At 39.4% G+C, this 27,224-nt stretch overlaps 1 protein-coding gene across 5 annotated transcripts in view; it reads right to left on the reverse strand.

The window, feature by feature from the left end:
• The window catches only part of Scn3a (sodium voltage-gated channel alpha subunit 3), a 112,020-nt gene that overhangs the window by 24,792 nt on the left and 60,004 nt on the right, over positions 1-27,224 (reverse strand). For all 5 annotated transcript variants that reach the window (XM_087900012.1, XM_087900014.1, XM_087900011.1 and 2 more), the window contains 7 exons: positions 26,718-26,956; positions 19,838-20,011; positions 18,399-18,755; positions 15,963-16,433; positions 5,326-5,446; positions 4,020-4,174; positions 2,791-2,964 (listed from right to left, as the gene is read on the reverse strand). In XM_087900012.1, coding sequence (XP_087756138.1) covers positions 2,791-2,964; positions 4,020-4,174; positions 5,326-5,446; positions 15,963-16,433; positions 18,399-18,755; positions 19,838-20,011; positions 26,718-26,956 — 1,691 coding nt within the window. The remainder of the gene's footprint in view (positions 1-2,790; positions 2,965-4,019; positions 4,175-5,325; positions 5,447-15,962; positions 16,434-18,398; positions 18,756-19,837; positions 20,012-26,717; positions 26,957-27,224) is intronic.

Here is a 27,224-nt window from a genome sequence, read left to right on the forward strand (position 1 = left end):
ACTGTGATTTCCATACTGTGTCCCCATTGGTTAGACTGAAAAGATAAAATAGTCTGCAGGCCAGACAGAATCCATGTTGTGATGTGGAGAATTGTCTGTATTCTGTCAATCATGTTTTAAATAAACGCTGATTGAAGGCAGGAGGTGTAGGCAGGAAAACCAGACAGGAAGTGGAAATGATGCAAGGAGAGCAGGAGAATTCTGGGGAGGAGGAAGTTGATTCCTCCCACTCCTGCCCAGATCACGGAAGCAGCAGGATGTGAGCTGCCCCACTGAAAAAGGTACTGAGCCACATGGCTAACATAAATCAGAAAAATGGGTTAATCAAGATGTGAGCATTAACTAATAAGTAACCTGACCTAATGGGCCAATCAGTTTTATAACTTACAGAGATCTCAGTGTGATTTTTCTCTGGGACTAAACAGCTGGAGGCCAGGGTGGGAAAGAAGCTCCAACAAGCAGGCCCCCTCATGTTACAGAATGGCGCCCACGTGGATAACTACATCCACAGAAAGCCTGAAAAAGCTTAAAAGACTAGAGTAAAGTATTTTGGTTTTCAGCTGTAGCAGGAAAAAAGCTGCGCTGTTTTAAAATGTCGGCTTTCTGGGCTGTCCTGTCGGCTTTCTGGGCTGTCCTGCCAGGGAAAACTCAGACTCTTTCAAACAGGCAGTCTGGACTATGGAAACACTGTTGCAGTTTGCTTCCTGGCAAGGACCTTAAAATGCCTTAAGAGCTTTTGACTGTTGTTTTCTCCATATTCCTTAGCAAATTAAAGACCCATGTGTTCAAAAAAAGAGAGATATACAGTAAAGAGAGATTCAAAGAGTAAGAAAACCTCTAAATAGTTTACAATCTGTTAAAAATATATGCAGTCTTAAAAAAAAAGGTTTAAAGCTTTAAAATAAAAAAGAAAGAAAGAGAGTAGTTGGGTGTGGTGGTACACACCTTTAATCCCAGCACTGGGGAGGCAGAGACAGACGGATCTCTGGGAGTTCGAGGATAGCCTGGTCTACCGAGGGAGTTCCAGGACAAAGATATGCAAAGAACCTGTCTCAAAAAGCCAAAAGTTAAAAGTAAAAATAAAAGAAAATAGAGGCTAAAATAAAGCCACGTAAAGATAGAAAGTACATGGAGAATCTTGATACTGTATGCTATTGTGCTCTCTTTAAATTGTGCAAATGCTAAGGAAGGAGCAACAGCTACTAAAAGATATTTGTTTATAAATACTGCAGAATTAATCCAAGATAGGTGTTTTGAAAAAACCTTGGCTTCAAAATTGAAGTCAAAAGGTATGTTACTTTGGAGAAGAGATTTTGCTTTTGTTTCCACAAAAAATGAGAGGCTGTGGATTTGTTCAGGGTTAAGAAAAATCATCTTTGATCAAGGGAGACCACCTGAGCAATCTCTGGTAGGAACAGATGGCCCAGATATCTGAGTTCTTCATCCAGAACATATTCAAGACTGCTGCCTGAGATGATTAAGACTCACAAGATACTTCAGTCAGGACTTGATCATAACTCGAAATTTTCTTTAGGTCTCCTTAAGATTATCAGCACCCCCAACCAGCTGGAAGTAGCCTGGAATACTACGCCCACATTCCCAAAAAATGGACTATGGATATTTTCCTTTGTTTTTTTAAAAAAGAGGGGGAAGTGGTGTGGGAGAATTGTCTGTATTCTATCAATCATGTTTTAAATAAACGCTGATTGGCCAGGCAGGAGGTGTAGGTGGGAAAACCAGACAGGAAATGGAAATGATGCAAGGAGAGCAGGAGAATTCTGGGGAGGAGGAAGTTGATTACTCCTACTTCTGCCCTGATCACCGAAGCAGCAGGATGTGAGCTGCCCCACTGAAAAAGGTACTGAGCCACATGGCTAACATAAATCAGAAAAATGGGTTAATCAAGATGTGAGCGTTAGCTAATAAGTAACCTGAACTAATGGGCCAATCAGTTTTATAACTTACAGAGATCTCGTGTGATTTTCTTGGGGGATAAACAGCTGTGGGGTACCGGGCAGGACAGAAACACAAACAAACAAGCAGGCCCCCTCATGTTACAGACGCTGTACAGCCATCACAGTGAGACATCACAGACTACAGGACACCAACTGACTATGATTTCCATACTGTGTCCCCATTGGTTAGACTGAAAAGATAAAATAGTCCGCAGGCCAGACAGAATCCATGTTGTGATGTTTCTCTAACCACTGAGCCTATGTCAGTCAGAGCAGACCTTGTCATACTCTTCCCATGGTAAAATATCTCACTGGCTACTGGGATGCCCAACTACTGATTTAACAATATAGAAGCACTTCATTGTCTCTACAGATACGTGACTTAAGGAATATAGTAAGTGAATCATTTTATTCTTACTTAGTAATACGTACTTTAGTTACAACTTAAAATACAAGTCTCTCAATTCCTACCCCCCTCAGTCTATCATGACAGTGTCCCCTGGAGATTTTTAAATTATCTCTTAATAAGCTAATTGCTCAGATCCAATCAATCAGCTAAAGACTTACACAACTCAACTACAACCGTTGACCTGTGGTTCAGAGAAGACTCTATGTGTGTATTTCATCTTAGCACTTCTACATTTGGAGCATGCCCTCTATTCCTGCACATGAGCTACTTCTCATTGTGGAATTTACTGTAGGTTTATTATTATTTTTTTAATCTCTACAGTTATATCAGCATGAGTGAATTAAAGTCTCAATCACGGAAATTATATATAAACGATGGAGACTCTTTCTTTAAAAGTAATTCCTAGACATCACCTCTGGTACTCACATCAACAATCAGGAAGTCCAGCCAGCACCAGGCGTTGGTGAAATAGGTTTGAAACCCATAGGCCACCCACTTGAGAAGCATCTCCAGGATGAAGATGTAAGTGAAAACCTTGTCAGCATACTCCAGCATGGTCTTGATGGTCTTTCGCTGCTCAATGTATATGTCTTCAAAGGCCTGTGAACCAAGGAAACCTTATTTACTGCAATGGCCTGCCTTCCCAAAATGCCTTAAAATATTTTTAGTCTAATATCAAGAACCAAGCAACGGTTGAAGCAATGTTGGCTAGGATCACACAAATGTTTTCTAGCAGACTAAAGTTAAAGGCCATAGCTAGCTAGGGATTAATAGCAGAAGAATGTCAACATCTTCATTGACTGCATGTGTGCTTTTATCTTTACTTCTCACCCAAAAGTATCTACCTCAATCATAGCAAAAAGACATGCTTCAGTTCATGGGAGATGAACTAAAGATGTAAGGGGTAGAATTGGCCTCTTCCAACATTTTCTATGATTTAATTACTTATTTTCAAAGAATAAGTTTATTGAACTTAAAGCAAGACACACAGATAATCCATAAGTATATTCATGATGGCAGACAGGGTGACACTTGACTGCGGTACTAGCGTAGCCAGGGGACTATTTCTGTAATTGGTGTATCAGTGAGGAAAGTATCTGGAGAAAAAAACACCAGAGGTGAAGTTCCTTCTGACTGTTCCACGGTTGTTGAGGAATATTCCTTTACACTGTGTGAAGATGTGACACTGTGCTTGGTTGAATAAAAAGCTAAATGGTCAATACCTAGGCAGGAGGGATAGTTGGGACTTTATAACATAGTTCTGGGCAGAAGAAAGGTGGGTCCCAGGCAGATGGAGAGGAAGCAGGATGGGCAGTGTAGAGAAAAGATAACTGAGCCATGTAACATGTAAAAGAATGTAGATTAAAAGTACGGGTTGATTTGAGTGGGACAAGCCTAATCTATAGGCTGAACTTTTACAATTATATATAAGTCTGTGTGTCATTTTTTTTTTGTGAGCTGGCAGCCCAAAATAAAAACCTGCTGCACCTGGTTCTGGCTTGTTTTGAACAATGTTTTGTGGAGAGTTCGCAGCTTTGCATGGCACAGATGTACGTGTTCTTTTGATCCCTACGCTAAGCAGACACCACTTGGGTTTCCAGAGTCAGGTCCTTCGCTAGAGCCTGGTTCTCGCTAGTTAGTACTCCTTCCCTTACCAGTGCGCCGCTGCTCAGGAGGATCATGAAGACAATGAAGGTCTCGAACCAGTTGTGCTCCACAATGCTATAGCAGGTCTTCCTAAGATTCCACCAGATCTTCCCTTTGCCTTCTTCTATACTTACTTGGCAGAAGGGAAACTTTTTAATACACCCTAAAAGGCAGTATTAGTATAATTAAGAAAAATATACTTTGATCATTAATTCAAAAAAAATAACATTTTTCTTTCACTTCTCTCTCATCCCAATTCCAGTTCATCATTTTATAGGTCACTGGCTGCTTTATGGTCTAGTTTCGTTTCAACACTCTCGTATATAATGAGCCATACTTAAACTTAGAGGCTTAGAATTTATGGAATTTCTGTACATTTGCTTTAGTAAAAAACAATGTCATTGTTTCAATCCAAGTCAGAGTCTCTGCCTTGAGGTCACAGAGGAAAAGCGAGTCATTTTTCATGGCATTGGTTTGGAAGCAAAGCCAGATATGAAAAGTTGTTTATTCATATTTCCACGAAACCCGGGTTTTCACTCCCTTCTTTTAAGGACAGAACATCCACCGTCTCCCCAGGTGTCAACCACTGACAGTCTTCTCAAGCTAATTTATATTTGGCCTCAGGTCTCTTCTTCGTCACCCCTCTGACTCACGGTGCAGCCAGTGTCTCTTTCTTTGCTCTATTCTCTTCTGCCTCCTAGACTTCATGTGATTTCCAATTTCTGTCTAATCTGCTGCTCTCTCTGAGCGACTGCCTGTCATGTTGAATCCGACCGCAATGGATCAATAAATCTTTATTGATTTCTGTGCAAGATGAGTTGATCACTGTGAGAATGACATGCTAGCATACCAACATTCGACAACACGGCACCATCTCCAAACAACTCTGGTCAGAGAGCACATTAACCAAATTTGAAACTGGGAGGAAGGGTATGTAGTTAGTGCAGCATCGACAAATCTAGTTACCCCACTCCCTGCGTATTTTAAAGAGAAAGAGGCATGGCTGTGACAGTGAGTGCCATACATCTCAAATGTTATTACGTTCTGAAGGATAAGAACAACAAATGCAGCACAGAACCAACAACCAAGCATCACCCACACTTAGCACACTTTCTCCTTTGTGCAGGCACAGTCTCTGCTGTGGTCTTCTCTGCACATCTAAGGTCCGAGGTGATTTAAGACAGAGCTCTTGGAGGAGACAAGTGAAACAAAAATAAATATGCCCTCACCATTTCCGTTACATGTTTCTTTTAAATGAGGCATATCCAGATCCTGCAAGGATGGGACATTTCAACATGTTAAGAGTTTCTTTACCTTCAGTAAAGCAAGCTTCCGGTTTAAGGTCTTCCTCGGGTTCAATTTCAGCCTGTTCACCTTCCCGGGGTGGAGCAACATCAACTGTGCTTCCTTCAGAAGAGCTGGTTGCATTTAATTTCTGGAAACAAAGCCCATGTAAAGGTGTAAATCTCTTCCTTGTTCAACAAGGGGTTGGGAAGTACTCTGTCACATGGGAGAAGATGGCAGTGACTAAGGGTGACTCCATAATGCTATTGATGATAACGCGCTAGTGACATGAGTGATGTCTACTCGTCAGACAGAAAGGACAATGGTTAGCATTGATGGCGGGGAAAGACAGACTTGTTTGAGAATCTTCACTTGTGCACGAGCGCAGTGTTCAAACAATTATGAGTACTCCAGCCACAGCAAGAAGAGTCTCATAAAGTAGAGTATGCTCATATATACTAATGAATATTTTCATTAAATGCATCAGATCAGATCATAACTCCCACCTCTTCAGATGGGAAGTTTCAGAGGGCACAAAGCACTCTCAGTTGCTTCTAAGGACTGTCCATGTTTCTGTAATTTTAGCAAGGCAGGGCCACAGGTTACCATCAATCACACTCATTATGGCTCGGCTTTGAGCTATATTTTCCCTAGCTTACATAATTTTCTCCTTACTTTACTAGCAGAAAATAATGGATCTCCCCCTCTCGGTCTTTTTTGAACTGCATAAATAAATTCAACACTCGCCAAGGAATTCTAAATGAAATGGAAATTTCTCCATAAATGACATTGTCTGGAATCTTTATTAGGAACTCATTCTGAGTGCAGTGTATGATCAGGCTGCAAATTTTCCCTCTAAATAAATCACTGTGATATGGCACACGGCAAGAATAGACACCTTAATGTTGCTGGAATAAATATCCAATACATTTTCTGAGATCATGTGGGAAGACATCATGGATGTGCAAGGTTTCATGAAAACTGAGGCAAAGACATGACATACAGCAAGGCTCAGGGGACGCAAAGCTTTCAGGATGAAAGAGAAGTTCACGGACTTGCTAATGGTTTCCAAGCCCCATTAATTTTCAGCAGCTAAGTGTTTGGGTCACATGGCTCTAGCCTTTGGGACACTTAATGTGATATCCTAAAAAGGCCCAAATGACGCCCCAAACACAAGTTCTATTGGGAGAAGTTTGGCTTATAACTCCTGGCCTCCCTTAAAGCCCATTGCTAATTATGATTTTAATATTTTTGGATGTGAACTATAAAACAGTTGAAGAGTAACATTACCATAGTGTTTTCTGTGTTGTGATTGTGAAGGCAGCATTAACCATGCCCAACTAAGTATATAAAGAAAATGGCTTTAAGTCAAAATATAATTTAAGATATGGTACCCCCAGGTGAGTTGCATGCTGAAGAAGTGAACTACCTCATCATTTTGGGATGAAGGCTCCTAGGATTGTTATAGAGTGTGAATTTTTACCATAAAAGTCCTTGACTTTTGGAAATGTGGGAAAGCTGAGACAGATCCTCTCCTGACAGTTTCTGTTTTTTTCATCCAGGCTATTTTTTATTCTGGGGAAATAAAAAAGAAAGGCCTAGGAAAGCTGTCACTGGGATAGTTGTGGCAGCTTCTGTTGTAACTACGGCCACACTGGAAGACTGATATCAGCAACTCAGCTGCCCCAGCGGCTGCTCTAGTGAACGCTAGGGCTGTGGATAAGTGAGTCCAATTATACCACTGCGCCAGCAGCACGGATAAGAAGCTAGAGGAGCCGTGATTTCAGAGATTGGTCACCAAAAGGTCCATTTTCGTCTTCCTCTTGGCCAAGCAGGCTCAATCACTTCCTCCATGCATGATTATGGTCCACCTCCTCCATGAATTCTTACATGATTGCCTCGGTCACATTCCACTGTCCATTTAGCCCATCACACTTATTGACTTTGGCCAGATATGACCATTTATACATGTGCATGTGTGTTGATATACAGAGAGAGCAAACACCCACATACATAAATATGTACAACAACATATAATTACACATGTATACCAAGTAGACATACACATATATATATATATTATCTATGAAAAGATCAAATATATAACCAAATATGGAATAGATATTGAATCTTTATGTTGCTTTCATGAAGAGTGAGTAAATGAATGCGTTTTTGTTTTTCTTAAAGTGAGAGTTATGATATTTAGATAAGTTCATATGTGTTTATAATAAATTATTTGAATAGATTGATTTTAATAGAGTCTTACTATATTAGAAAATGCTTTTTATGGATATAAATGCTTGAATATTAGAAACATATTTTCAAAATGTTTTTTCTATCAAATCAGCAGACTTTCAATAAAAAGTTTGTGGGGAGACTATTATAAGCATTTTATATAAAATACATGCATATACGCTTTATCATGTAAAAATTTAAGAAAATATACTTATCCTTCACTTTCCATTTTGCCAATAGCAATATGTTCAATCTTCAATGAAATTATCTCACTTATGCTATACTGGTATCTTATATTCAAATACAAATATTTAAAATAATGCTTCATAGCACAAATGATAATAGCCACTAACCTTTCCCAGTGTGAACCTCTGGATGTAATTTTACCATTGTCTTCCTTTAAGACGATAAATGAATGGCTGTACCCAACAAGCTTGGATCTCATAATATCTAAATCCAATTGGCTCTGGAGATAACACACTTGAATCTTAAAGTAGGGAGAAAAATGTTCTAGTCCCCCCACCCCATCTCCAAGGGCTCTGAGGTTCAGCATGTCTTCAAAATGGTGGGGAAAAAACCTGGCCCTCTTGTCTAAGGAGCAGAAACCAAGTTCATGGAAAACTGTTTCGTGGCCATCCAAGATGCTTTCTGGTTGTTAAGCCTTTTAAGCTTTGGCCCGGGAAGCTACCCAGTGAATATTCAGAGGGATTCTTACAAGTCCTTAGGACTTCCAGGAACCAAAGTTAGAAAGGTGGTATGATAGTGTCTGTCTCCTCAGTGTGTTTTTATAGGAGGCTTTGCCTCTGTGAGGGTTGGCATTAGTCAAAACACTCGTCCAGCTGACGGCTCCTTGGGGAGCAAGGCCACAACACCGTTAGAACCCATAGGCCAGCTTTTGTTTATAGGAAAATGTAAATGCTTTACTCCATCAAACTATGAACATCTTGTATAAACTACGTGAAAACTTCAAAGGTAGTGATTTTACGTACATTAGAAAATGAAACCATAAACTGAGTTCAGATTAAGCAGTATCAACTGCCCAATATACTACCTGGGACTCTTGAGTCACTGGGTATATGAAGAAATTCACATCTGCACTAAAAAAATCACTGATTTACATTCTAGAAAATAAAGTTCTTTATATTCTATACATTGGTATAAGAGCAATCTATACTATTTCTACACACCATTATAGTATAAATAATCTATATATCAAACACTATGGAATTCATACAGTAGTAGAGGACATAATTCTTATCGCTATGTCAAAATGACTACCATATTAACTGGAAGTATATGATTCATTTAAAAGCAGTGACTAAAGAGAAATACAAAGAAAAACTTACTTTCATTTATATTGCCAGAGTTGTGCTACTACAATGATATTAAAAAAGCAAAGAAACCAGAAATGAAATTTACCATATTAAAAATGACATCAATACTCTAAATAGCCAACGTTAACACTTGTTCTGAGGTAGTTAATACAAATAAGCACATAATGGCAATATAGGCATAACAACAGAAAGCTTCCATATAAAACCACATAGTACAAGTTCAGCCTTGTTCTCTTGTACTATTTAATCCTTAACCCATCCAATGTTACAAGGCCCTTAAACGTTAGGGTCTTCCATCCCTTGCAGAGGCTGCTGAGTCTACAGAGGGATGATGGCTTATGCTCTATGAATGCACGCTGGGAAGCAGGTTTTAAGATGCAACATTCTCCAGGCTGAACTCAGCCGCAGAAAACATGCCCGGCTATAGCAGAAGCCTGGCGCAATGCTGTGGAAGCTGCTCACTGGTCCAAGAACCATGCTCTTAAACATGGTACCTGATTATGACACTTTCAAGGTTAACTACAGCTACCACACACCGAGAGGAATAGGTGATCCCAACAGAAGAACGACAGAATTAACAACCAAATAGACCATGAGAACACGCCCCCCAGATCACGTGATATTATAGAGCACGTCCTCCTTGTGAAGAATAGTGCTCTTGAGGTTTTATCCAATTAAATAATAGAATTAAGCTTTCAGAGACAGAAGAGAATGTTAGCAACTGGCCCACTTCCACTGAAATGCGCTCACATTTCTTTAAGTTTTCAATCAGCGCTCAGATTTTTGACTCTTACAAACTGCTGTATGGTTCAAGAGACAAAATAAAAGATTCAGCCATTACAGATTGCCCCAAAAATGGAGCCATTACTCTCAAATCTTGATTTTATCATACAGGTAGCTAAAGAGAGTCTTTTGAGAGCCTTGGTCTGATAATTTGATTATGAAAATCCATATCCTGATTTAAAACATTTTACATGAACAACAAGCAGCCATAGACTGGGGCTGTTTGTTGTTTGTCCAAGGCAAGAAGTGACTAAAACCAATAACTCTCTTGAGCCACTTGCTGAGTGGTTAAAAGGTATAAACTGCCACCAACTGGTTTCTCCTTGACATATGTTAAACGAACAATACCCTGAAGTGCTCCTTTAATGTAAAAATAGCCATCATAAAAGCATGGTATGGAAAATGGAAAGTAATTATGTGGTGAGTGAAGAGGCAGTCAAAGGGCACTGAGAAAGGAGGAGATAAAGGCCACTTGTATCGAGAAGGGAGACAAACATTTCCATCAGAACCAGACTTAATTGGGGTTTCCTCTGTAGAAGAACACCAAGCCAGTTTCCTAAAGGTCAAGATGGAGTAAAATCGCTATTCACACACCCATCTTTGCCTCTTGAGAGGTTGTTTGAAGGACACAGGCAAGACACCGAAAGCCAGAGCCATTTTCCCATCCATCAATGCCTGAAAACAACACAGTGCTTTTCCCTGTAAGTCCAATGCTCAGGATCTCAGTTAAACACCTATTCTTTAAAATCTCCACAAAAGCTTCAGAAACAAGTGTTCCTGCAATAAACATGAGACACGCAACTTCCCAACACGATTTCATTCTATTCTGCAAAATCATCAGCACTATATTTTTCTACTCTTCATGAAAAAAATATTTCTGAATTGGTTGTACTAACCAACTAAGTATCAGTGCCCCTACAAAAGAACGCACATATAAATTAAACTTGCAGACAACTCTAAATTAGAGGTAGATAGATGTTGGTCTTGCAGAAAGCCAATGTCTAGTAATGTTTGGTTTCTGGGCAGGTTTTCTCCCAGAGCTTCCTCTTGGCTGAGATCAGCAATGGTACCAACAGAAGAAAGTTGAGTCAAAAGAGTAAAGCCTTTGCTAAACCAGAGAACCACAACCATTGCAGGAGATGACAGTGCTCTCAGAAAACTACAACCAACCATCAGAAGAAGCGTGTGCTCCATGTACCATTCTTTCCTTTTTTTTTTTTTTTGCACACTCGGTCTAGGATAGAACATGTAGGAAGACATTAATATGCACAGGGAGATACCAAGTCAAAGAGAACGAGTACATTAGAGCAATGACTTAGTGATCCAGATGCCACGCCTGTGTCCTGCTGGTGGCACAGACTCTTCCTTTGAATTACTTTATGATGACCACTGTGTGTTTTCAGATGAAGGACTGAAAAAAAAATATTACTCGAATTCCAAACTATATGGTGCCTAAATGAATGTTCAGACTAATATCGGTCTTTACCAAGATCTCACTGCTCTCCTATGCGTTTCTCAGAGCATGGATGCTTTCTGAAAACATGAATGCAAACATCCCCCTGGAGCACAGGAATTGGTTCCGTTTAAAGTGCTATGCACTGATCTGAGTATAATGACTTGAAAATGGCAGTATCATCACACACCAAAAAAAGCCCCTGGAGGCATATTTTGGTGGTGCAGTTTACATATAAGGGCTGAATCATCAATAACAACAACAACAAAAAAGTTGTGGTCTTATTTTAATGAAATTAAAAAAAAACAGAAATAAAAAGTATGCATGCTCTCTTAAGTCCTTCATTATATCGAACAGTAAGCACTTCTAAAATGTTTGAAACTAATATCATAAGAAATTATCGGGCATGCAATTATTGCTTTTTAAAATCTAAAAGACTAAAGTGGAAAGCCCATCGGCAGAATTAAGTATGATGTCAGGACTGCCCGTCTCGCCTGGCCATGCTGTGATGTGCCACACGCTTCAGCAGAGAGCAGCTGGGCCAGCCTCGCACTTCCTTGCCACGGCAGGGGAAGGATTATAGCTGCGGAGCATGCAGGCCAGTCAAAATTCGTTTACGTGGTGACTGTAAGAACAACTTGCTTTGGTAACCTGGGTAAAAGTGGTGGCTCGAGCCTCTGGCGGCTTAAAAAACACCAGAGCAGCATTCTTGACGGCTCCAGCTTGGTCTCACGCCTGGGAGAAGTAAGAATGGTCAGAAGTGAAGGTCACAATAGGATATTGCTAGACTGAACTGGGAATTCAGCTAAGAATATGATCATTAAGAGCATTTATTCTAAATCTTTCCTTTGGGAAGATAAGCCAGTAATCTTTTAAGCACTAAATTAGATCATGATTACAAGAACATTAAATCCGTAAAAAAAAATCCCAAGACTGTACATTAGAGATTGCCATACTATTTGAAGAAGTAGGAGTTTACTTAAGATAAAAAAAAATAAGAATTCTGAAATGCAAGCCTTCATATTTTTTTTTCATACGAAGCTTTGGGTTTGTTTCTATACCAGCCTATTTGTCTAAGTGGCATGTACATACACACATAATGAACACATTTACGAAGTACACATTTGGTAATATATAAAATACTAGAGTTTACACCTATGACTTTGAACATTTTCAGGTATTATTTATCTCTGGCTGCAGTTACCAGTTATATTTTGTTACAGATGAGTGGAAATACCTGAGTATCAAGGGTTTTCAAACCCTCTAAGCTGACTGGTATACTTCCTAATGAGAAAGAAGAAAATGCATGCAATTGTGAAATAATTTTATTGTTTAAGGATAAATGTAATAAAACTCTGCTGTGATCAGCCTAATGATTGCAAGCCTTTGAGCAAAGCCAAAGGATGCTGCATACTCTCCAAAGAAGAATTCAGTGTTTTCCTTCTAGCGTAGTCGAGATACTAAGTGAAAACAAATCAAAACATTGTGTGTGTGTGTGTGTGTGTATCTGTGTGTGTTCAGGGCATGTTCAAGGTGTGTGCATGTGTGAGGTAGACCAAAGTTATATTTAGGTGAACTAATCTAAATCTTTCCTGCAATGTTAGAGTATACCCAGTTTTGTTATTTTTTTAAGTTCCATCTTATGTGTTGTGTGTTAACGTATATGAGAATTTTCCTTTTGCTCTTGGGTAAGTTTCTGGGGTACTAATTTAAATGTTTCATCCACATAAAATTTATTGTTGAATGAATGTGGAATTTATTGATTGTTAAACAGAACTTGAGTTCAAGCAACACATACAATAACGTTTTTACTTATTTTTCTCAGAAACTAGAACAAAGAATTTTGAGCCTATTCTTTCCCCTCCCCCAACTTCTCCCAGATTCTCCCTCACCTTCCTGCCCGCCCATCTTCACAACAATCTATTTTCTTTACTGTATATAATGTGTGTGAGTGTCTCCCCTGCATTTCTGGATGTGTATCCATGTATATGCAGTGCCTTCGGAGTCCCGAAGATTGTGGATCCGCTGGAACTGGAGTAAGACACAGGAATTATCTGGGTGCTGAGAAATAAAGTTAGGTCCTCTGCAAGAGTAGCAAGTGCTCTTAATCTAAGCCATCTCAACAGCTCCATAGTGCAAGCAATATTTAATATTACTTTGTAGAGTCATTTCAAAATTGAACCAAGCATAAAAATATTTGCATAAGCTCATGTTTACGTGGATTATGTCCTACTAACATTTATAGACTTAAAAAATTTCATTAACTTCTGCAATTAGATTTCATGAATTCAAAATTTGGTTGAAAGAGTAGAAAATTATAAAAATTATCCAATAATAAATTTTTGTTCAGGCAGCAAATTATTTCTGAGAATTGATGATTAGGAATTACATCTTAATATTACAAGTTTATGATTAAGCTTTTCAAAAAAGAAATATCCATGGATCTTACCGAGGTTTTGAAATGTCTTGAAATTAGCTTTTCAGCAGAAGAGAATGGAGATATTTATTCTTCATAACTCCACTGTCATTGCTCTCGGCTCTTAATGCAAAGGAAGTTTTTTTTTTTTTTTTGTCTTTGCTGTCTTTTCTTGACCTTAGGCTGGTCAGGCAATTGCGTCCTTAGCTGTATTCTATTTTGGGCTTATAATTATTTCTCTGGCCTCTCCTATTTTCAGGGAACCAAATAATTTAAAGTCGTGCATTATCTGCTCTACTTTTAGCTCTGACCTCTCACCCTGACCAATACTGTCACCTTCAGTCCAAGCATCCCTTATTGTCCACAGCGGATTGCTTCCAGGACTCTACAAACATTCCAACCATCCTGCATATAAACTGGCCTGGCATCCGAAGAACACACATACTCTCATACCTAGATTATCTGTAGTACAAAATAAAATATAAATAATTATTGCACTGTACTCCTTCAGGGACCAATGGGAAAACAGTATGCATATATTCAGTAAACATATTCTTCTGTGATGTTTTTGATCAGAGGTTGACCCCAGTATGCAGAATCCATGAGTGTGAAGTGCAAAACTTCAATCCCTAACTAAACTCTTTCCACACAAACCTGGTAACCTTTCTCAAAAGACCATTTCTGACAGCAGAATCCCCACTTTTTGGATTCCTCAGATTCTTTTGGCCTGTTGGATTGCCAATTACTCTCAGTTCCCTATTACTTTCGGCCAGAATTACCTCATCTCAGTGCTGTAACAATGTGTACGATAATCTCCATTGTCTCTCAGTCTAGCCTGCTTTGCACTTTAATATCACACTTTCCCGAGATGCCAATTCCTAATTGCTTCTGTGTTTCAGAAGATTCCTTCCTGACCAGGCAGCCAATTCCAAGCTCTGACTTACTTTGAAATGCTACAATCGGAAGCTTCCAGACACACCAAGAGACCCCTCCCATTGTCTCTCACTCACTATCCACCTTGGTAGTGGTAGGAGCTCCTTATGGGTCCTTGCTCTCCCTTTGTAGAATAATATCTTTTTACTTTTCATGATGTGACCAAAATAGAAGGCCTATTTCAATCTTCTCTCACTTAGCAGCCTTTTCCATTCTTAAACACCTAAGAATTTCTCACAGTCCTGTAAGGTCAAGCTTCAAAATAGAGTTTTAATGACTTTGTGAGTTTGTTGGGGACCATGTGATAGAATCGGTCTTTGACAAAACTGGACAAAGTGGTCAATGAATGGACTGCTAGATATTTGGTGTTTTTTTTTCTTAAACCAGTCTATGCCAGATGATGGGAAAGGGAGCTGGAACTGAGTCTTAGTTTACTAGGATAAACAATGTGAATTACACGTGCTACACACACTCTTGAGTGTAACTCTGAAAATGAAGGTTGCTACCTCACTTAGTTTGCATTTCTTAGATTTCCAGAACTACTTTAAAAAATATGAAATGAATAGGGACATTATGAGTTATAATGCTATAAACGTCCTATAAGGATTTTAGAGCAATCTATCATCTTGGTATACTTGGTTTTCAAAAGCTCCAAGAGAATTCACAAAGTCAAACACCACTGGTCTGATTCCTATGGTGCGGATGTCACTGCCTCAGGCTAAAGCACATCTTTTATAACTCCATCTGTGTGAAATTAACTTCCAGCTGTTAAGTAAAATGCAAAGGCCATCAATAAATAATTTAAAAAAATATTTTAATTGAACCAATGTCACTATTGTCACGAGAGTTCAAATTGTAGAACATAAGAAAATTTTCCTTTTTTTTTTCATTCTAACAGCTATGAACCTGAGAGTAAAGTTTCCATCTGCAGTCCCTCTATAATCCTCAGGAGTTTCAAGTTAATATCGAACATGTCGTAGGTTTGCTCATCTTTAACAGGGAAACAAAATCAGTGCTGCTTGTACCTTCTTAGTAAACAAAATACTTTCTGAGATAATGTACTCTATTATGGTAAATGATCAAATACTCAAAGAGGAGTAAAGACTACGTAAAACTTTCACAGTGATGGCACGGCCATCGTTAGAATAGAATTCATTGATTTTCCTAAAAGGACAAAAGTGTTAAGTGGTATCTCTTTTTTTTTCCAGGGTTACATTTTAAATTGAGCTTTCCAGCCATCAAGAAAAGCAAACGTTTTAACTGCTCAGATGGCGATTTCCTGTGGAACGCTATAATTAAATGAATTTACCAATTTCTCATGATGTTTCAACCGTACCAATACAACGTTCAGCTGTTTTGCATGTGGTGTTGGGTACTAGAAGACCTCCTGTATGTAAAGCAGTCTGCCCTTGAGCTACACACCCCTTTCAATAAAGCCCCTAAAAACAATTCAGAGAAGCCATGCTGCATGGGTACTGCCAGCAGGGCAACTTGGACTGAGAAGTACACTTACCTCCTTGCTTTCTTCTAGTTCCGACTCACTGCTGAACTCTTCCGTATTTAAATTTTCAAAGTCAGACTCTCCCACGGCAATGGGCACGGTCACAGTGAGACTTGGGTTGTTTATGAATGACATGTAGTCGTTTTCATCGATGACGTATTTTTCAACACTGCTTCCAGTACCTACTCCACTGGTGGTTCCGTTCCCGTCCTTGAGGTAATTAAGCTCCTTGCTTATCTCGATGCCGGTGTTATTGGACAGGCAGCTGTCTATCTTGTTGCCTTCATGGCTTTCTAGAACTTTGGGCTTCCTGAAGAAGGTCTTGCGGAAGCACTCCCGTATCTTATTGTTCACATAATCGATTCCCTTCTGCATCCTTCCCACAGCAATCTGGAGGTTGTTCATCTCGTTATCATCATCAGTAGCAGCGAGGTTGTCTGAGCTGAAGGAGCTCAACAGTAAGGCCAGAAAGAGGTTTAGAAGCTAAACGGAAAAACAGTAAACGTTCCATGTTAATACTGAAACATGCCTTAAAGTAATTAGGTGGACATGGGGTTCAGGTCTTTGCTTCCGTGGGTTTAGCAAATCCTTTTGAATGCAGGCTCCACAGTAAAATCAAACACCATTTGAAGAGCATAATTCGTACCTGTGGTCACTAACAGGATAATGGTAACTTGGGCACCTTTCTCCACCGAGAATCGCAGGGGGAAAAAATAGAATTAAATCACATCTACCCAGACTCACCAGTGAAAAGACAGAATTGCACTTACAGTGACTCTTGTCATGAGAAAAAAAAATATTTTTCATTTCTCATTATGTAACTTCCTCTTACCAGCTTGTCTATGGAATGTCTAGTTTCATGTGTTCATGTAACAAATTGAATAATCTGCTGGATTGTAAAAAAACAAACAAACAACAACAACATAGAGCAGAAACAGATTTTTTTGGTTCAGCGACTATAGACTGTAATAGCAGATAAAGCAATTTGAATAAGGGCTAACCTACTTCCCCTCAAATATGCTTTAAAATTTTATGTGTTCAAATAGCACAGAAGGCAGAGAAAATTCTAAAATGTTCTAGGGGTGAGCCAGACTCATATAATGTAAATCCCTTCTCTCTTCGGTTTTGTAGAGGTTTGTCGCGGCTCACAGCACAGCATACCTGGGGATCTGGGGATAATACAGGGATAGCTCAGGATGTCTGACACAAAAGGAGATTTATTTACAGGGCTATTTTTAGCTTCAAGTGTAATTACTGAGTTCCTTCATACAGCAGGAGGCAAAAATAAAGCCGGTTCCCTGGTTTTCTAGCTATACATCATATTTTGTTCAGAATCTAGGGCTCTCCAATTTACTATTTTAAGAAAAAAGACATGTATCCCCCGACCATTCTTTTGAAATGTACCCTTCAAAGGGAAGGCCTAGTGTGATGTTATAGACAATCTCAGTATTTGCGTAGGGTTCAGGAATTTCAGTATTTTGTTCTTGGGCAATTTCATGCGTGTGCACAACACACACCGACCACTCCAGCTGCCACCCTCCGACTACACCATCCATCACCCTTCTCTGCGCAAATCTCTCTCTTGAATTCAAGTCCAATCCTTTTATCTACTGCGGTTAACTGGGGCCACTTACGTTACCGCAGATATTTAGAGCTAGGTGGACTCAGCAGTGGGGACACAACTGAAGAAAGACAGTTGTCCCTGCTCTTCTAGAGTCTAAGTAATGGCTGGAAGTATTTTAAATTTGCTCTGTATCATCTCTCTTTATCTGTCATATCTATCTATCTATCTACCTATGTATCATCTGTCATCTGACATCTATTATCTGTGTGTGTTTGTTTCTGTCTCTGTGTATGCATGTGTGTGTAATTATTCAAACTACAATAAGTCACTTTCTTTTAATAAAGCAAATTCACATAAGAACACCTTTTATACCCTATAGTAATTATAAACCACAGCTAAGTACAAATCTTTATTTCCTTAAAATTTGGCCTTAGAATTTGGGTCTAATCTGCACCTTTAAATAAAGAAATCTGAATTATGAGCCTGTAAAAAACCATTTCAGTATAAAGTAATTGTATTTGCAGGGGTCAAAGATTATCGCATCAACATAATATCAGGATACAGTTAGTCTTGGTAAGAAAACACATCTTTTGACAAGAAAGAAACGTAAAGGCAGTATTTACTAATCTTAGCAGGCATGAAATGCACCTCCCACCCTCATCTCCTCCACAGCAGGTCATCTTTACTCCACTGTCTCCACTGTCACAGACAGGGGCTCCAACTCCAGAGAATTGAAATAATGCACTCCTTCAATGACTGCTTGTAGGGGCCTTTGATTCTCAGCCGCTGGCGGTAAAATTCGAGATGAGCTGACAGCTTAAGCCACCGTTTTACCTACAGCCCAAACTCAATTCTTATTTACGAACATCTGCATTCATACGTACCACGAGGTTGCCAATCACCATGACCAACATGAACACAATAAGGCACATGGTCTGGCCCGCGACCTCCATGCAGTCCCACATGGTCTCTATCCACTCGCCACACAGCACGCGGAACACGATCAGGAAGGAGTGGAAGAAGTCATTCATGTGCCAGCGAGGGAGTATACAGTCCTCGTTGATCTTGCAGACGCACTCCTTGTAGCTCTTCCCAAACAGCTGCATGCCGACCACGGCGAAGATGAAGACAATGATGGCCAACACCAGGGTCAGGTTGCCCAGGGCGCCCACCGAGTTGCCGATGATCTTGATGAGCATGTTCAGTGTGGGCCAGGATTTTGCCAACTTGAAGACTCGGAGCTGTAAACAAATAATACGAAACTGAGTACATTTGGAAGCCAGGTTATTATTTTGGGAGTCGAACAAAACATAGATCCAAACCAAAAGTGATAATAATATTAGGATTACAAATCAAGTTGTATCATTTAAGTGCAATTTTTCGATATAATTTTCAGTTCATATTTATTGAAAGATATACCTATGAAAAATATTACTCCTTTTATTACACAGACACTGTTATACATCAACTGTCACCTCAGATTCTACTATAGAAAATGAGAAGGAATGCTGAAAGTATGAATTACATTTCCTTTATCTTAAAATAGGCGTGAAACAAGCTAATTTCACTTTTAAAAGCTTTGTTCAATTTGGAATACATATGTGTGTGTATATATATATATACTAAATATATGCATATACTTAATTTTCAGCAAAAACATATGTACTTTTAGTAAATATTTTTGCCGTAATTCAAAATGATTTATGATATCATTGTTTAAAACACCAGACACAACAAATATTTTTGTATGTGTTGAATTTGTTTTGTTTTGTCTTGATTTTGGAGACAGTCTCATGGAGTCCAGGCTGGCCTCAAACTTATGGTATATCTGAGGGTAACTCTGAACTAGGATGTCTGCCTCCACCTCCCGAGTGCTGGGATGAGCAATAGACGCCAATATTCCTGGCTTGCCACACGCTTTAGAGGCGTGTTCCTCTAATATCAGTGGGCTTGGTTAAAAACCCGGCATTATTAATTGAGGTTTAATGTTTTTATTTGTCTTCTTTTCCTTTTTTCTTTCTTTACATTACAAATATAGAGTGAAGACAATTTCAGAATATAAAACCGATGTAGAAAGAACATATATATTTGTAACATGTGGGTCTCCTACATGTTGAATTGTGGAGTGTTTCAATTGTGTTTTTTTTTTAATCATTCTTAGAAAATAATTATACTTATCTTCAAAGGTTGTGTTTGCACATTTTCTGAGGATATACGGTGTAATTAAAAACACTATTTTAAACACTATGATCATTACATAAACAGACACTTAAAAGTAAGTCCTATGCTAACGAGAGACGGGACAGGAACAACAGAGAGGTACCAGTCTGAAAGACCGAAGCACGGACAACCCCTCCACATTTGCCAGGCCAAGCTCCATCAAACTCAGGCTAACAATGATTCCGTCAAAAATATTCCAGCCCTCTTGAAAATAGTAATAGGGATCCATGGCAATGATTTTTAGAACCATTTCGGCTGTGAAAATCCCAGTGAAGACCTGGGGGGGAGACAGAGAGCGGCGCTGAATCATGGGAGCCGAGCTGCGGGGATCACAAAGAGCGTTAAGTCGTACCACATACAAACATCTGACTTTTAAATCAAACAAATCAATACTGCCTTAGAATTTTTCCCACAAGCCAGCATTGTGCTAAACAGATTTGTCATATTTAACAGATCAGCTGGGGTTCTTGGGAAAACAAACTTGAAGATCTTTCGCGGTGCGCATTTTCAGTCTCATACTGGGTAATAGCTGGTAATGGGTAATGGCATTATTGTCATTGGGCCCAGTAAGCTTCCACAAAGCAGCTCATTGACTTTCTGTAATGCCTCAAAATGCATTATTGGAAAGAAATCCACACATTATGGGAGGTTGCTAAAAATTACTTGAAATTGGTAAATATATACATTTTACTTCGAAACTTTGTAGTTTCCTTGAAGGGGTGGCATTTTGTTTCTGCACTTTATGAACATTCTTGAAACTAAAGAGCGTCTTCCACAATCGTTTTGTAATAATGGTCTCTGGCTCCCTGCCTCAGAATTAAAGTTAATGGATTAATAGATTTAATTGGAGCAAGCAGGAGAATATCCTCAGTATTGCACATGAATAATTAAGAGTAATATGGTGAGCAGCTACAAAAAAAAATGTGTGTTTGACAATAGACACAAGTAAAACAAAACACATTAAGCATTGATTTCAAACTTGAAACCACAGGCAATAAGAACATAAGTGTATAAAGGGCTATGAAATTATTATTGCCAAACTCTTTTAAAATAGTTACCCTAATTCTGTATAGGTAAAGGCTCTGCTTTATGATGGTAACGTCGAAGTTACCTTTACCTCCAAGAATCTCTGTCAAAATAAATGTACGAGAAACACTTAGTATCTTAAACCAGCACACCTTTGAAAAAGAATACAGACTCACTCTTATAAAAGCATAAGCATAAATGCAACCAAAAAATATCTCATTTGAAATTGTACAAATATTTTAAAAGGAAATATCAATTCCAAAAAACATCCCTTAACTGCTGTTAGTCATGTGTTCATGTATATAGAAGTAAAATATACTGTGAGCAAGGTGGAACACATTTTGGAAAAATGATGTTTTCATTTTATACAATAGCTCACCATGGGAATCTCTCTCTCTCTCTCTCTCTCTCTCTCTCTCTCTCTCTCTCTCTCTCTCTCTCTTACAAATAGTGCTCCCTGGTGAATTTAAAATCAGTTCTAATTCATGCAGATTTGATTTTTGTAAAACTTTCCAAAACAGAAACAGATATTATTTAAAGTAGGCACCCTGATGATATAAATGCATTAAAACAAGCTAAAAACTCTTTAGCTAAATGTTTCTCAATATCTCTTCCTACAGAAAATCAAAATGAATCCTTTCGTGTCTGCTGAGACGACTACCTTTCCTGCAGCTGGCAAACAGATATCCCAAAGTCAAACGTTCATCCAAAATGCAATGCCACGATGAAAATTCTCCTTAAGGATATTTGAATGTACATTTTCATTTCAAAATTACAGGCACCTCCCCTTCAATGTTTCCAGTGGAAGTCCCCACAGCATTGCTAATGCTGTTGTATTTTCCTGTGGTTTTAGTCAGGGAAGTTGGCAAGGAAGAGATTCTCTAACGTAATACAATGCGTACGTAGACTCTCTCTCTGGTTTCCAGCATCACTATACTAGCTTAAATTTTAAAATGGCTGGGGGGAAACAGAAAACCACCTCCTGTGAAAATATGGAGTACCAGAGAGAAACCTGACAGAGGTTTGAAGGTCTCTAGATACTCAAATTGAATCAAGCCAATCAACAGGGAAGTGATGTAATGTTTATGTACTGTGGAAACAGACTGCAAAAAAAGGTGAACTCCTTGATTGAAAGTCAAGAGAGAAGGTCCCATAACCCTTTTCTGTTCTTTTGTTTTTAATTTGTCCTACACTTTTATAATTTCATATATAAGTCACTACATAATTATTTAAGAACAATAGACTAGTGTATTGAAATTATCATTTATTTTAATGAGTGAATTTTAATAAACTCCCAACAAAATATAACCGTCTATCACCTATGATGTATAATTTAGAGCAAATGAACTTTTGTGCTGAGACTCAGACTTGAAGCCATCAGCGTGTGTTTTGCTGGTTGACTATCCTGCTTCCCAAACGCTGTCATCCTATGCTTACATATGCAACAGCGTCAACACTGGAGGCCATAAAACGTCAATTTCCTTCTACATTCTGGAAAGTTCCTTAAATGGTCCTCACTCGTTCAGTTTCCCCAGTATCCTGGGGAAAACGTAAGGTCTGGGAGCAGAAATATTTTCCGACAAGACTTCAATGAAAGGTTCAAAAGGTTAACGACATACATGTGGGAGGAAGGAAGCTGTTCAGCGAGTCCATGCTAGATGCTAGGCACAATGCTAGATTCTTTCACATTACCTCATTTGACCTACACAGCAACCTCAGGGATGGGTACCATTACGCCCATTTCAATAATAAAAAACAAGGCTCGGAGCACTGTACTTTTCCAGAGATTATACTATTCACCTCCATTGACAGTTATAGTCAGGTCAAGCTGTCTGTTGACTCTAATGTGTGTGTGTGTGTGTGTGTGTGTGATTCTTACCAAAGCCTGACGCCTGAAGCAGCTTCTCTGGGAGTAGGAACAACCAGCCATTTGTTTATTGAGCAACTCCAATATAGACACAGTGGGAGATACAAAACAAAATGCGATCCAGGGTCTGCCACTGAGAAACTCAGAACAGATGGTAAAACCACAGCTTAGAGTGTAAGAAAGCGTTTACTGTGGGCTGAATGCCATTGTTAAAAGATGGAGAGGAGGAAGAGGAACTGGGAAGAATATGAACTGAGAAGTGAGAAGCCTCTAGATGTGGATGCAGAAAACAGTGAACGGAGAAATATTGAAATAGATAAGCCACTGTGTGGCATGTATGTGGGGCTGTGACAAGGCTTTTCTGATGGGACTGAGGGTGGCTATACAGGAAATAACAGGCAATAGTACTAGAAATATTTAAAGGATTTTAAGGGTAAAAGGTAAATAGCCTGAGAGAAGAAATAATGGATTGTCATACCAAGTAGATATGGGAAATAAAGGAAAAGTTATGTCCCTGTGGCTCTGTCTCTGGGTTAAAGGTATCACAAAATTGAAGTGTGGCTGGTAACACTTCTTATAAACTGTGGGAAAGATGGCCATTCAGCTGTGACCACACAGTGCTTAAAGCAATTCTCGATCAATGGCCTATGACAGCGAGGCACACAGAATGGAATAAGGCTCATGCTGCAGAATGTATCATCTCTAAAGTTGCTGGGATGTAAAAATATTGAGTAAAAAAATCATAAATAATATAAGGAGTCCAACAACCAGTAATAGAGGTCCTGGAAAGTGTCAGGGATGGAGTTATTGGTATTATCAAGAAAATCATCAGGAAGAAAACAGCACCATAGCATTTTAGGTGTCAAAGCTGAAGGAAAAGGTGGCCGTTCTCCTGAGTCAAACAGCACAGAAAGGATGAGGTGATGCCTTATTAGTAGGCATATTTATGCCATTGTCTTCTCAGCATTTTTTTCCCTCTTTGTGGTGGGACCAATTTCTCCACCTGTATGACTATCCAGGACTGCCATGTTTCCAAATGGTCACACCTACTCCTTCCCAGGCTGGTTAAATCAGAAGTGACTGTTTCAGAAACATGCCCAACACGAAACCTTTGGACTGGAACTCAAAATGAAATATACGCTTTTCTCGATTAATCCTGTGAACTACTCTAGAACTGAGCGATGCAGAACGGGTGTGAACTACTTGCAAGACCAGCTCCTTTATCCTTAGCTGCACCCTCACCCTACACAAGGTCTGGTCCTTCACCTTTCCCATTCGATGAAGCAACTCCCTCCCCATCGCCAAGCGTGCTAAAGACGGTCAAAGGAAGGTGTTGATGAATGACCAGGGAAATTCCAGGGAAGAGGGAGGCGGGGATGATGTAGAACCAGAAGGAAGGGAGAATGAGCATAACATTTTTGTGGATTAAGTATTTCACTTGCAATAAGTTAGCCTTTTCACGTATGAGACTCATGTGGTTCAAGGCTTCACTTCCAAGTACTTCCCAATTATCAAGAACTTTGGAGTTTCTCCTTTCACGTCTGTCTCCCTCTCCTCTTCCATCTCTCTTTTCTTTTGAGCCAGGATCTTACGTCATCCATGTTGACCTAGGATTTTCAATGTGTGCTACCTTGTCTACTTCCGATCCTCTTATTTTGAAGGTGTAATACTTATTAGGGACTTTCTATCCCGAAGGGTTGGGGAATTCTAAAGCAAAACTGATGAGAATAATACACTGTCTGCCTTAAAGCAAGCAAGATTGATTCGTAGAGTACACTCAACAGTCACAATTGGAGAGCGCTGCCATTTAAAACCCTGATTGCAGCACCCTTTGATCAGAAAGAATCATGTAATCAGCTTCAGGCCTTCGCAAGTCAAGCACATCCACGTCCATTTATGAGTCCTTGGAAGACATCCGTATGCTCTGGTTACAAGGTACCTCTTAGAAACTACAGAAAGGGATCACTTACTCCACTCAGCGTTTGGAAAGCATTTCTGGATATTAGGTACTAAGGATTCATTGGAAGAAGAAGAAGATGCTCACTAGCGTTCTCTCACTGTCTTTCATGTAGTACAGTTATTAATGAGGATGAAATTTGATGCATTCAAACGTAAGAGCAAATTTATGTCTCAAAGGAAATGGTTAAATAACAAAACCTTATGTAGCACAGAGGTTACAGAAGGTATAATTATCGCTCGTGTCTGTGCTTTATGGTTTTAGGGGGAAATGTACGCCTGTATACAGAAACAAAGGCAAATTCAGCCCAACTGAATGAAAAGGATGGCTAAAACACACGTGCATTTTTGCTCAATTCTGCGTTAGGATAGAGGCTTAGTTGTGAGGTTGCACAGAGCACTACAGGTGTGCCATGAGGCTTGATTGCTAGCTAGTACGAGGGTAGAGTCATCAGCGACCCAGAAGGAAGCAAAACACATGAGCTCAGGTACTCGGAGGGAATGTAGAACTGGTACTTAGAGTTTTTATTCCTGAAATGGGCTTGGGGCTTCCCGAACTGTACAGGGTTTGCTAACGTATGTGCTTTGATGCTCAGAATGTGTCTAAGATGTGTCCAAGATCGTGTGGGTCCTCTGAAAGGCACTGAGAGCAGCATGGCAGTGGTACTAAATAATTTGATACATAGGCCAAGTTTAGGATCTTAACGAACCAGATCGCAAACCATTTCCCTGAAGATGGATACAAAAAAATGTCCAGTGAAAATTAGCATCTTTAAATAATCCAAGTCTCCTTCCGTGCAGCCTTCCAAATTTTGACCGGTATTGAATCTTCCAAAGAGGAAGTTAACTAAAATCAAATAGATAAAAATACTTTAAGTCTTTGGGTGATTTTAGTTCAAGGCCTTCTTGGAAAGCAAAGGAAGCCTAAGTGTATGAGGGTCCTGGGTGGGTGAATGTGGGTTGTTGACATGAGCCACCCTAATCTCAGCCCCATGGGAAAAAATGGCAAAGCCTTCTTCCTGGCAGTGAGCCTCAAAAGAATGGCAGCCTTTCCTCTAGTCCATGTATGGATATAGATAGAAAACTGCATACACACAGAAACCTGCCTCCCTCATTCAACTGCCCATAATAATCCAACCTCCCTATTTCTCTGTATGTGATAACCCTGCTTCCTTGTTGAGCAATATGCAATTACCCCCACCTCTCTGCCCAACTCTATATAATAAACACAATGAGTTGCCAGGGACCGAACTTTCTCTAGCAAAGAGCCCACCCTACCCAACCTCAGCTAATCTGTGTCTGTTCCGTCTATTTGTCTTTTCTTTAGTCCCTCACTGTCTCAGTCAGGCCCAGCTAGGGAGCCTTGCAAGGCCGCAGCAGCCTTCACAGGAACACAAGGTGGCCAGGGATTTGCCTACTGATGATTAAATATCAGAATACTTATCTGTATTTTATAGCTGGCAATGAGCTCTATACTGGCTTACTCATGGGTCAAAGGCTTAAGGATGATGTTTAAGATGTGTTACAGGTTGCCAAAATGCTTTTGAGTGCTATGAGTCATCCTGAAATAGATGAGTCAATGTTGTCACAACCAAATTCTAGGCATATTCTAGGAAGAACAGGTTAAGTCGTGCTAGTTTTAAAGTCTTAAAAAGCAGGAAAAATATCCCTAAGTGCAATCTTCCCTCTGATTAGCTATCTTCACATACTGAAAACCCTACAAATTCATTTTACCAACTAGTGTTTCTATTGGAAGATTAACACTGAAGCTATTTATCATGAACTGATTCACTTCTAAACAGCTGTGCCCTTTAAAAATAGAAATGGACTCTTTGGCCATCCTTCCAATGCACATGGTAAAGCCCTCTGTAAAGCCCTTGAAAGTGCAAACCTTGCGAGTTGCCCCATACATGATCCTCTAAAGTGTGAGGAGTTTGCAACTCTAGGACACCATGGCTGTTACCCTACATAGTCAGCCCCGACACAAGTTGCAATTCCGATCCTATCTGAGGTGTGCGTAATATTCCTTTAGACGTCTCTTCTTGTGAAGAAGGAAGATACCATTTTCAGTTTGGCACAGCACGGGGTGGGTATTTTTCCCATGTTCCATTGCTCCCTCCCCTCCAGGACTTACCAGGTTTCCCACAGTCAGCACACTGCTGAACTGGTCAGTCATGGGATAGTGCTCCATGGCCATAAACAGGGTATTCAATACAATGCAAATTGTTATGGCGAGATCAACAAATGGATCCATCACAATTAAATTCACAAGATGCTTCACTTTGAGCCATGCATTGCAGCAGTCCCAGATCAAAAACACATTGGCAAATCTATACCAGCATGGCGGACACTTCTGTCTAGATTCTTCAAGTTCTGGTGGGTAATAAAGGAGAAAAGTAGTAAATTGCAGTACAAATTAATTTATTGCATAGTAAATGACATGATAATACTGATGCTTATCCTTCGGCATACAAGTTCATGTTACTAGGATTAATAGACTGTATAGAAAACAATCTTATTACTTATTTCCATAAAAGGCCCACTAAATAGCATACTGATATTGACCTTCTTTCTCCTTTTAAATGCAAAAGTACTTTGAATTTAATATTCTACTTCAAAATAACTAATAATTGAATAAAAA

This window comes from Myodes glareolus, chromosome 21, assembly GCF_982192425.1.
Source record: "Myodes glareolus chromosome 21, mMyoGla1.1, whole genome shotgun sequence".
Lineage (NCBI taxonomy): Eukaryota > Metazoa > Chordata > Mammalia > Rodentia > Cricetidae > Myodes > Myodes glareolus.